The 12,436-nt window shown below is 44.2% G+C and overlaps 1 protein-coding gene across 1 annotated transcript in view; it reads left to right on the top strand.

The window, feature by feature from the left end:
• nbas (NBAS subunit of NRZ tethering complex) overlaps positions 1-12,436 on the top strand; it is a 227,784-nt gene that overhangs the window by 127,035 nt on the left and 88,313 nt on the right. The window contains 2 exon segments of the mRNA XM_056294466.1: positions 2,219-2,469; positions 8,508-8,848. Of these exon segments, the coding sequence (XP_056150441.1) occupies positions 2,219-2,469; positions 8,508-8,848 (592 nt within the window).

Raw genomic sequence — 12,436 nt, 5'->3', positions numbered from 1 at the left:
AAACACTGTATCTGCATAACAACCAAAACCAGTGATCTAACACAGGTTTCATATGCAAATTGCCATGACTTTTAATTAGTCACAATGGCCACGTGTACTATTCACAGAGAATTGGGGCTGAGCTGTAATCGCTTTCAAGGATGAGGATCAACAATTGCCCCTCTGGGGACAAATAAAACCTACTTGACCTGAAATCTACTTGAGGTGCACATCCTTGGTTTGAAAAGGGAGTCAAAGATAACAGCACAAATTCACATTTGCAGCGGCCTCACACACTACCGGTGTGGGAAGATAGCGGAAGATAACTTATGTTTGCGGTGGCCTCACCCAGTACTGTCCATCCATGCAGTGTCTTTGTCCACGTCTGCGTCTAAGTTTGTGTCTTCATTTGGTGGCTGGGAGAGCTTGGTGTGCTGCATCCTGTGGGCCCAGGGACCATGGCCCTGCCTGAGGAGGAAACACCGAGGGTGTTCTGACAGGATGCAGAAGCGGGGCAGGCTAAGCTAACTGCTAGCCCATACAGACTGGTAGTTCTGATAACAGCGAGGGCAGCCTGGCAGTAGCCTCGCCTAGCGTTGACTGTGTTTTTGATGTCCTCGTGGAGTGCGGGGAGGTGTGTCAAAGGTGTCTTCCTGGGAGACGTGGCATTGGATTGACTGGGGGAGCCTGGTCTGCTGCGACTGGTGGGCCCAAGGACCACGGCCCTGCCTGGGGCTGCAGCCGAGGAGGAAACACCAAGGACAGTCTGACTGGATGCAGAAGCTGTCTGCTAGCCCATACAGACAGGCAGTTCTGACAGTCATCCTGGCTGGCATTCATTTTTTTCCCTCTTGTACAGTGATTTTTTTTTTTGTAGTTTGATATGTTCTTGTGGTTTTTGGATATGTGTTTTTGTCTTTGTGATGCACTGCTGTGGGCTGGCGGAAACGATATTTCGTTTCATTTCATGTACGCAAGTTCATAAAATAAAATGACAAAGATCCTGATTTCTCCTGAGAGGCCATCTATGTGAAGAGCAAACGACCGTCCCTGAACCGCGGGGGGGGGGGGGGCTAAGAGTACATCTGTCACCATCTTACAATGATGTGATTGCAACCATTCCCCAATTGAATAGTACACATGGCCATTGTAACTCTAGTTAATGCTCACGGTATTTGCATATGAAACCAACTGCCAGTTTCGGTCATTATGCCACTGTGTTGTTTATAAGGGAGGGGGTACCAGTTGAGACTGACAGTCACTTAGATGAGTGATGAAACGTTTCTCCCAAAAAACTTTGTGTCCAGATGAACTTCCTGGGATGTGCATGGTTTGGTTGTAGTTCGATTCGGTATCTACATGGGCGGGGGGGGGGGGGTCTTGCATGAAAGGGAGCAAGTCCCCACAGAGAGTTTGTATTTTCTGTTGATTCCTATGTTGTCAGAGACCTTATTGTAAAGACAATTAATGTTATTTAACTGAATTTACTGTGTGCTGTATTCACGCAGCGGCAGTGTTGCCGCCGGCTATAGTCTTTTCATTATTGAGATGCTCATAGCTAGCTCTGATGGAGAGCCTGGAGGAAAGACTGCTCTCTTTGATGTCATTTCTATTCTGACAGACAGACGCACACACACACACACACACACACACACACACACACACACACACATACACACACACCACAAACACACACAAATTGCCCAGAGCACTTAGTGTCTACCACAGCTTTACTTTGCTCTTGCCTTTTCTTCCTTTGTCTCCTGCCTTGTTTCGTATTTTGTTTGTGATTTACGGAGGAGGCTTTTGGCTTCTCGTCAGTGTTTTTCCTGTTTTCCTCTTCACTCGTCCTCTCATCTTCCAGACCACCAACTGCTGTTGATTTTTATTCCAAGGTGAAACACACTCAGAACACAAAGGAGTACACAACTTGGGTGAACTGTTGAATGGGTTTTTCCTGCTCTCTTCTCACTCAACCTTTGTCTCGTTGTACTCCTTGTCCTCTCTCTCTCCCTCCCTCCCTCTCTCTCTCACGCTCTCTCTCCCCCCTCTCTCTCTCTCATCATGTTCCCCAATTAGACTATGCCTCCTCCTCATCTCCCTCTTTTCTATTTTTCGGGATCTGATCTATGTTTTAATGAACAAATAAATTGTGTCATATTCAACAGAAATCTTTCCCTTATGTCCCATCCCCACTTTCACCCCCAAAATCCCCTCTCCTCTTCTCTTCCCGATCCAGTCTCTCCATAAAAGACATTGAGTCCCGGAGCGAGTCCCTAGGCCTGTTTGAGACTCTTAAGAATGACCCCCAGGCCTTTTACATTCACATGACCAAGTATGTCCTGCCCAGTGTGGAGGGCACAGACTTGGGTCGCCTGCTGTCCTACTACACCTTGCTGGAGGCTGCCGGTTGTGAGCCCTATGTGACGGACTTTATCAAACCCGGTTCCCATGTCAAGCTGCTCAAGAAGCTCCGCACTATAGCCAACGGTAAGACAAGGACTGCAATTTACTTTTCTTTTTTTTTTTGGTCACTGTCTCTGAAATGTATGTGGGCACAGCTTAGCTGTGTGTTAAAGTGATAGTTGCCTTGTTAAATGTCAAATGCTCTCTAATATTGACAGTGAAATGGGCCTTCAGTGTGAATCACAGTCTATCATAGACACTTTAAATGGAATAGATCTTGGAATGACTTTTGACTCATACAGATTTTGAGGTCATTACTGTCCATTAGATACTCTTAATTCACCACTTCTATTAGAACACCCTATAGTAACAAAGAGAGAAACATCCATCCATTATCCAAACCGCTTATCCTACTCAGGGTCATGGGGATGCTGGAGCCTATCCCAGCCGTCATTGGGTGGCAGGCGGGGAGACACCCTGGACAGGCCATCAGTCCATCACAGGACTGACACATTCATACCTAGGGACAATTTAGTGTGGCTGATTCACCAGACCTAAAAGAGAAGAGGGAAACAAGACTATTCAAATGTTCATGTGAAACAGACAAAGAGACTCAGACAAAAATATGAACAGCCACATTCAGACGGAAACAAGTACGCAAGTTGAAACCCAGATGGCCCCATATAAACAAGAAAGAGCACACAACACGCACCGACAGGCACAGTTTGTTGTCAGAGAGTTTGTTTGTTCTCTTTCTCTCCCCCCCTTTCTCCCTGCCAAACTCCCATTAACATATATAAAGCTAAATAACCGCAAACCAGAAAAAAAATCCACTCACATCCCCCTGTACAAGAATAGTGAAAGATGTCAGCTGTCAGTCTTCCTTACACAGGTTCTGTAGGGTGACGAAGTGCAGCACCCTCTTTAAAGACATCATGCCCAGAATGCCACCTCCAGCAAGCGTCGTGTGTTCTGACTTTGCCATGTACGGTGTCACTTCTCAGTGAAGTTCAATAAAGGTCAGCTGGGTGGCAGCTCTGCTTTCACGCCTCACTTCCTCCTTCTGCCCCTGATAACGCCAGACCTTTAACCACTGACACACACACACACACACACACACACATTCAGACACAGTCAAACACACACACACAAATACACAAACAAACACCACTTATTAAAATGCAGTCAGACACACACACACAACCCATTACACAAACACACAGACCTCTGACTCATAAGCGTCAAGATGCCTGTTCTAGTAGACCACATTAACTTTAGTCTATTGGTGCTGTTATTGTTGTTGCCATGATAAAACGTTACTGCTGTCTGCAGGTTATTTCCAATGACTACACCTCCTAGTTGGTATGTATGAGAATTTAATTACAACTCAGTTCTTAGTAATAATTAGGGGTGGTGCAGGCCATTGTTATTTGGTGTGGTGTAAATTCTGACTTCGTAAATACTTAGGTGACAACTAACGGCTTGCAAACAACTGGTGCAACCAGCCCTGGAACCTCGAGATTTAAGCCCAATGTAAACCAAGTCTGAATTTGACATATGCTTTTTTTTTCATCATCATGGCCTAAGAGCTCTCAAAAGTCTCTGAGTGCTTATTGACTGATGTGGAAAATCACAGCGCCCCCAGAAAACCAAAAGTAATGTGAAAAGGCTTACGATTGACAATATTTTCAGTGGTGGGCAGCATGGTGGCTCAGTGGTTAGTGCAGTCGCCTCACAGCAAGAAGGTCCTGGATTCAAACCCTGGGGTTGTCCAACCTTGGGGGTCATCCCAGGTCGTCCTCTGTGGGGAGTTTGCATGTTCTCCCCGTGTCTGCGTGTTTCCTCCGGGTTCTCCCTTTTCCTCCCACAGTCCAAAGACATGTAAGTCAGGAGATTGGCCACACTAAATTGTCCCTAGGTGTGTGTATGTGTGTGTGTGTGTGTGTGTGTGTGTGTGTGTGTGTGTGTGTGTGTGTGTGTGTGTGTGTGTGTTTGTTTGTGGGCCCTGTGATGGACTGGCTGCCTGTCCACGGTGTCCCCCCACCTGCCAACCAATGACTGCTGTGATGGGCTCCAGCATCCCATGACCCGATTGGGAAAAAGTGGCTTGGATAATGAAATGGAATGGAAAAATCTGTTCAGTAGTAATGCGTAAATCAGTTGGACAAAACAGAGGTCGTATTTGGGTTTTTTTATGTTTTTCTTTTTTCTTTCTTTCTGTTTGTTTTTATTTTGTTTTTGTTTTTTTTTTTGTGTGCAAAGGCCTTAAAACATAAGTAAATACACTGCTTGAGAGGCAGTACGTAGAAACGAACATACACACTGGCATAATGGTGTTACAGTAATGCTTACACACTAGTGCACACATTCTTATGGAAGACCAAATACAACAAAATCAAATAAATAGACATTGAAATAAATGAATAATCAATGAAATATATAAAGGTACAATAAAATTAATAATTATCCAAGCCATAAAAAAAGTCTGTTAACTTCTTAAAACTATCAATCCAGTTTTTCCCCCCTTTTTCTTCCCAATTGTACCTATCCAATCACCCCACTCTTCCGAGCCATCCTGGTCGCTGCTCCACCCCCTCTTAGTCGCCAGCCGCTTCTTTTCACCTGACAGTGAGGAGTTTCACCGGGGGCACGTAGTGCATGGAAGGATCACACTATTCTCCCCCAGTTCCTCTTCCCCCCTAAATAGGCACCCCGACCAACCAGAGGAGGCGCTAGTGCAGCGACAAGGACACATACCCACATTCGGCTTCCCACATGCACACATGGCCAATTGTGTCTGTAGGGATGCCCGACCAAGCTGGAGGTAACACGGGGATGCAAACCGGCGATCCCCGTGTTGGTAGGCAACGGAATAGACCGCCACGCCACCCCGACACCCAATATGAAGTTTTTAATGGGCATGGCTTAACAAAGTCAGGCGACCAGCTAGTGGCATATTTCCATCCTCAGTTCCAGCGGCTTTTCACGTGTTCAAACATAAGTTTATTTTTGAGGACGTGGCGGTAGCCAGTTACTCTTTATGTATGTGGCTCTTTATGTATCTGGCGTAACGCACCAGTAGTTCAGAGTACAGTGGCAGCCCTACAAACAGAATTAGTAGCTAGTCAGCAAACATGGGTGATGTTAAAGAAATTAGTTTGTCAATCTCATATTGCTATGTGCATCATTTCTTGGGTTGTACTTTGTAATTTAGGGTTGTCACAGTACATATTGTCAGACACTAAAATTGATCACCTTTCTAAAAATTTTCAAAAATACATGAATAGTCATTTATGAAGATATAGAATACATTTATAGTGCTTTATGAAATGTTATGAAGAGGTATTTACAATTTCATTTAGCATACGCTTTTATCCAAAACGATGTACATCTGAGTTAATACAACACAAGCACGGATCTAGTCAGGAGGCGACAATGCAAGTAAGTGTTAAAAAACTAGGTTCAGGTATGATAGGACATAGGTGTCAACAGGCAGTGCACAAAGGCAATGCATAGGGTGCATAGAAGCGATTTTTTTTATATTAATACAGTTTTATATGATATGATATATATATATATATATATATATCTCATATTATATATCATATAATATATATAATTTATATTAATATTAAAAAAATATTTTGTATTATTTCATTTCACTTTAAGCTTTATAAATGCACAGGGTTTTATAAAGCTTTATAAGACACTAAATACCCCATGCCTTTCAGATGCATAATAAGACAGATTCACCCACTGATGGCTGGTAGCACTTTTATAACCTCAGTCAATAAGTCTTTATAATCAGATACTTATGAAAGCATATAGATGGCCTGTAAACCTTAATGAATCAATATAAGGACTCAGACAGTTGTACAACACATTATAAACATACCTACAGTGCATATAGTACATACGCTCAGTGGTGGTTTACAAAGTTGGGCTTCTTAGAGTGGATTACCACAAACTCAGATGTATGTTGCACAGACACACATTCTATCAGGCCCAAAGAAACAAGCAGGCTCCCACGCACATGTGGTTCCTGTGATTAAACAACTATGTGCAAACACTTACCCACACAAACAGTGGGGGCACTCGCACCCATAGAGAGGCAGGCGGACAGCTGGTGACTGTCTGCGGTTCAGCGCCATCGCAGACGCGGTATCACCTGACTATCTGAGACGGCCCTCACAGGACAGAGGGGCAAGATGCCTCGGTGTGGGGTTCAGAGAGAGGAGGGTGTCGGGGAAGGGGGGGCTGAGAGAGGGGCTCTGTGTACATGTAAGCATGTATAAGTCTTATCTACGTGTGTGTTTGCTTCTGCCCTTCTGTGTGTTTGGATTTTTTAGTGTGGTCTTTGGGTATTCTGTGTGTGTGTGTGTGTGTGTGTGTGTGTGTGTGTGTGTGTGTGTGTGTGTGTGTGTGTGTGTGTGCGTGCGCGTACGTGCGTATGTCTGACTGTGCGTGTGTGTGTGTGTGTGTGTGTGTGTGTGTGTGTGTGTGTATACATAAATGCATGCGGACGGATGTGTGTCTGCATTTGCGTTAATGTGTAGATTCTTTTGTGTGGTTCACACCCGTGTTGACAGAGAGCTGTGCCCACAGGCAGACAAGTGTTAAATATTTAAAGCCCGGGTGGACTCTGGTGCTGCCACATTAATGTGTCTGTCTGATGACACTGGAGATGAATCATACGCAGTACAGATGCACACGCACACCCACACACACATATGCGCATGTCGACTGTATTGGAGATGCTTGGGTGCTTGGGGATATAGCATGCACAAAGGCACTCAGACATACACACCTGCACCGGCAGACGCAGGCACATAAACAGACCCCACCCTACCACATGGAGATGAGTTGTTTATGACATCCTGTTGCCATCTATTTCCTGTGCTTTAGCCATATTGTGCAGTATGTGTAATGGTATATTGAACACATTAGTTATCTTCTATATCATATCAGGGTTTGTTTTTTTTTTGTGGTTTTTTTGGTAGTTTTTTTTTTTTACTCAGTGGATGAGCATTCTTGTTGTGCTCCCCTGAGTACCCAGGCCCACCTGGGGCAACAATTGATCCGACAAGCAGACTCAATTCTAACAGAAGCTTTGTGAGATTCTCAGTGAAATCCATTTAGTGTCGTGAAGCCAAAATCCCACACGGCAGCTGCAGGAGTGGTCTACCCTAAATAGGCTTAAGACAAGGGATGACCCCCCCCTGCTTCGCCAACCTCCACAGATGGGGCATGAGATCAAACCCCTTATTTACTTGTGTGTTGGAAAAAAAATCAAGCACAGCATTCGGGCTACCCTCGCCCTTAAGGCAGTAGGATGAGAAGCAACTTCTGGGCTAAAGGACTTTATATTTGCTAAAAAAAAAAAAAGGGAAAAAAAGTAATTTGTTTCAGAAATACAATATGGTTTTGCCCCTTAATATTACGAATGTAATATTTATTGCCTGAATATTTTATTTTATGTTTCAGTGTCTTTGAAAAGTGAGTTACTGGTGTCAAGTAGCGTCAAGGTTAGGCTATTCAGACATTATTAAGCCATACATTCTCCCTCGATGTGTCAGTAGATCTGCTTATACGCACAATGCTTGGAGATGCCTCTTTTGCTTGAATTGTACACATCATCCGGTTTTCTCCCACAGTCCAAAGACATGTAGGTCAGGTGAATCGGCCATACTAAACTGTCCCTAGGTGGGAATGGGTCGGCCCTGTGATGGGCTGGTGGCCTGCCCAGGGTGTTTCCCCGCCTGCTGCCCAGTGACTGCTGGGATAGGCTCCAGCCTCCCGCGACCCGAATTCAGATAAGCGGCTTGGATAATGGATGGATGGGTGGATGTACACATCATGCTTTTGTATTCCTGTTCTGTAGAGTCAAATATTTTTTGAATTGGATGTTTTATATGATGCATACAGTTTTGCAGGTTTAATACCTGCTGTACTTAACATAAAAGCTGCCCTTTTTGGTGAAATTTAAGTCAAGTCATCTTTACTACATCATTGAGTTTTGACTTATCGATAGATGTGTCCTGAAAATCAGAAAATACAGAATATAGAGCGACAAAGCTTGACCTCTCTCTCTCTCTCTCTCTCTCTCTCTCTCTCTCTCTCAGGGCTGGACTATCATAAATTGACTGATGAATCGTCGGATCCGCTGTCAGCTCTGGGGCCGGTATTGACCAGTCAGAACGTGCTGTCCGTCTCAAAGCTAGCCAACCGACTGCCTGTGCCTGGCGGAGGAGGGGCAACAGTCTCCCCCAGTGCTGTTCATAAAGTGTGGCTCCAGAAGCTGTTCTGGAAAGGGGATCCCCAGATCTTGAAGAGACCCCCACAGACAGACCAAGAGTTCCTCCACGCCTATGACACCTGTGCCAAGTACCTAGACAGGCTGGTCCCTGATGATGCTGTCCACTTCCTGGATGGCATCACCTTCTCCTCTGAGGCTGCCAGTCATGTAAGTCTAGATCAGGGTCGGCAACCTATGACATGCATGCCCACGGTGGCACGTGAGGCCACTAACATGGACATGCAGAGCAATTCAATAAAAAAACATTTTTAATACATTTTTTATTAAAAAACATAGCCTAATGGTGAACTAAACTAACAATTCTATTTAGAATAATACTGAAATAATTATTTTTTTGACAGCAAGAAAGCGCGTACAAGTAACGTGTCTATCGTCCCCCTCCTCCTTCTGATCTGCCCACGAGTGCAGCATTACAGCGGTAGTGAAAACATCATAGCTAGCTAGCTTTCTTTTTTCCTTTATGTCAAGAACAGCTGATGATGGCAGAAGCAATATTGTCTAATATTCACCTCTTCAGCCGTCTTGCACAAACAAATTCAGATTTATTTCGCAAAAGGACCGAGCTGTGTGCACTCTCTGCTGCAAAACTGTGTCGAACTTTAAGTGTGAAACGTCATTTTAAAACAAGGTATGAGAAAAACGTCAGAGATAAGGCTGATAAAGCTGAATCAATCAAGAGGGCAGCGGCCCAGTACGGGAAGCAAAGCAGCGGGTTTACAACCCGATGTGCCTCCAAGAACCACAGAGGGCAGCTATAAAGTCGTACGGTGCATTGCTTCACACGGGAAGCCATTCTCCGATGGAGAGAATATAAACGAGGCTTTCCTCAGCAGTTCATAGGTCATATTTGATGGGTTACCAAAGACACGATCGTCAACAGGATCAACGAAAAGCCCGTTTCTGCGTTAACTGTAAAGAGGCACATTACAGACATGGCTGAAAACATAAGGCACCAGCAAACTCTTGCTTTGAAAGATGCGTCGGTATTCAGCGTAGCTCTTGACGAGAGTGTGGATGTAAATGACGCTCTACGTTTAGCAGTGGTTACCAGATATTGCGACAAACAAGGGTCGCACTAAATCGGTAAGACTGCATTGATTTTCTTTTATGCCCAAGAGATTGTGCACAAATAATAAAGTGTGTGTGTGTGTGTGTGTGTGTATTTTGGCATGCATAATCTAAATGGGGAGACAAGCTGCAGCAGTAAATAAATAAATAGATGAATGCTCATTATAAAAAAAAAACTGGCACTCCGGTCTGTGATTTTTTTTTTTAACTTTGAAAAGTGGCACGGGACATCCAAGAGGTCGCCAACCCCTGGTCTAGATTGATGGAGCATAACAGAGGAAAAACACTGTTTTTATTTGGTTGCTGTTTTTACCTAAAAGTTTTGAGACTTTGAGACTAACTCTTTTATTTGCCCCCTCTAAATAGTATTAGTTTGACAGACCAGAGGAGAGAGAAGTGCAGCGGGGTTGAGCATGAAGGAGGCTCTATTTTCTGTCATTGCCTGTAACCGGGGCCAGTGGGAGAGAAGCAGACAGACCAACAAGGTGTAATCGTGGCAAAGAATGTAGCCAGCTGGAAGCAGCCACATAGACAGGATTCATACCACTGTTGAGGCGAAGGCTTGTGGAGATTTCAAACCGCTAAATCACAGTGGCACTCCTCTTCTCCCCTCTGTTTCATCCTCCAACCCGTCGTCCATCTTGCCTTCAGCTCAATTTTTAGGACATCAAAAAGTTCTTGCCAATGCTAAATATATTACTCCAACCCGAATCCCCATTCTGTCGCTTCAAAGCATATACCCCTCGTGATTTATGAAGAAAAGGTAATTGTAAAACTCTACATGATATGTCAACCATATAATCACTGCACAAAATAGTCCTGTTGAGTACAGGAAATGCCACTGTGCCCCCTTATCAGTAGTATCATGCTGGTTTCTTTTACTGTTAAATGGCCACCCTTTCTTCTCCTTCCCTACCTTTCTTTCTGTCTATCCCATTTTTGCCTTTTTTTCTCATTCTTTTACCCAGTGACTGTCAGAGAGCTAATTGATCCCCTTCTACTTCAGGGCCAATTAAACTCTGACTCTCAGTAGGCATTGCCTCCCCGCTGTGCTTTTAACCCAAAGATTAGCGCAGTGGGAATGAACAAACAAACCCATCGCTCCAACAACACCTCCCACCACCCCCCACAGCCCCCACCCTATCCTCCCTATCCTTCCTTTCTCGATCTCTCCCAAAGCCCTCAAAGAGCAAATCTTGATCCCTTTCTCTCTCTATGAACCGATTGTCCTTGACCTTTTGGACCCTTGATGGCCCCCCGAAGAGATCGATCCTTCTCCCTCGAGGGCCCACAGTGGGGTACGGACACCACTTCTTAGTGGGAGCATCCTCACATGCTCCATGTCCAACCCATTTTCAAGTCCTGGGTGACTTTTTGCCTGTTGATAGCTTTGAACACTATGTCCTGTTGTTTGAAGGAGATACACACACACACACACTTGAAGGACAATTTATCTGCTGTCTTCGTGAGACTGAGTGATCATCCACGCATGACAGAGAGGAATGCTGTGAGTCTGAACAGAAATATAAAGAATGTTTGAGTAAGAGGTGCGTGCATGTGTGTGTGTGTGTATGTGTGTGTTAAGGCATTCACGACTGTTCCAGTTTAGTGTCATCAACTGCTCCCAAAAAGTAGTCAAGTAGTCGATTGATCGCAGGAGATAAATTGTTGTTTTTTTTTCACCCAACAATGACGATCAGTTCTCGTCAAAAAGGCGAGGCATCTCCTTCGAGACTGCCGGCCGAAGAGATGCAGTTGGCGAACGCATGCAGTATGAGGGTGAGTGTTTGAATTAAAATAGGGAGCTATTGGCCACTAAATTGGGAGAAAAAGAGAAAAATCAGAAAAAGAAAAAAAAAAGGCCTCAGATACAATAGTTAGGGGTTAACTAATGTAAGCGGGACCAACCAGGTGGTAGATGAATAGCAAAGTCCTCGACTGGCTCTGAGAGGCTGTTTACAAATGAGCTGCAATCTGATTGGATTAAACCCCTGGCAAGTTTGACTGCCGTATGAACACAACTGCTTTCTTGCATAGATATTAAACACAAATGAGTGTGTATTTAAAATTGATTAAAGTAAATTAAATGTTTTTAGGGGGACACTACATGATCCGTTCGTGTTTTCGGCATGTACCGTCACTAAAGTGGCCAGTTAACACGGTCATTCGTTAAACGGAAACACAGGGATTGTGGGAGTTTTTCCTTCTCTAAATACTTTAAATTCTGTTTATTCAACATGGCATTATGTAGAAAATGATTGTTCAAACAAATCTATGTTCAACAACAACCAAAATTGTGTCCACCTTCGATAGTTAGAAGGCCATCTCAAAAGTTGTGAATAGCCGACTATGATGACATGCTCAAACAGTTGGAAATACAACATCAACTTCAGGTGTAACTTGGGAAACCACTTTAGCAATCTCGCCAATAAACACGAATGTCTACAGGTCGCATAATGTTTATGAATGTATTGGTTTATTGCAGTAAACATTAGTAATAGTGAATGGCACATTGACACAGCAGAATGAACTGTCGTAGATACACTATTCAGATTATTAGCATACATTCTGCCCAAGTGGCTAGTGTAAAGAGAAAAATGCAGATGCCAAAGGGCCGTCCGGGTAGCGTAGCGGTCTATTCTGTTGCCTACCAACATGGGGATCCTG

Source organism: Lampris incognitus, chromosome 15 (assembly GCF_029633865.1).
Source record: "Lampris incognitus isolate fLamInc1 chromosome 15, fLamInc1.hap2, whole genome shotgun sequence".
Taxonomy (NCBI): Eukaryota; Metazoa; Chordata; class Actinopteri; order Lampriformes; family Lampridae; genus Lampris; species Lampris incognitus.
Note: the sequence above shows the minus strand (reverse complement) of the source record. Positions and strands in the feature narration are given on the sequence as shown.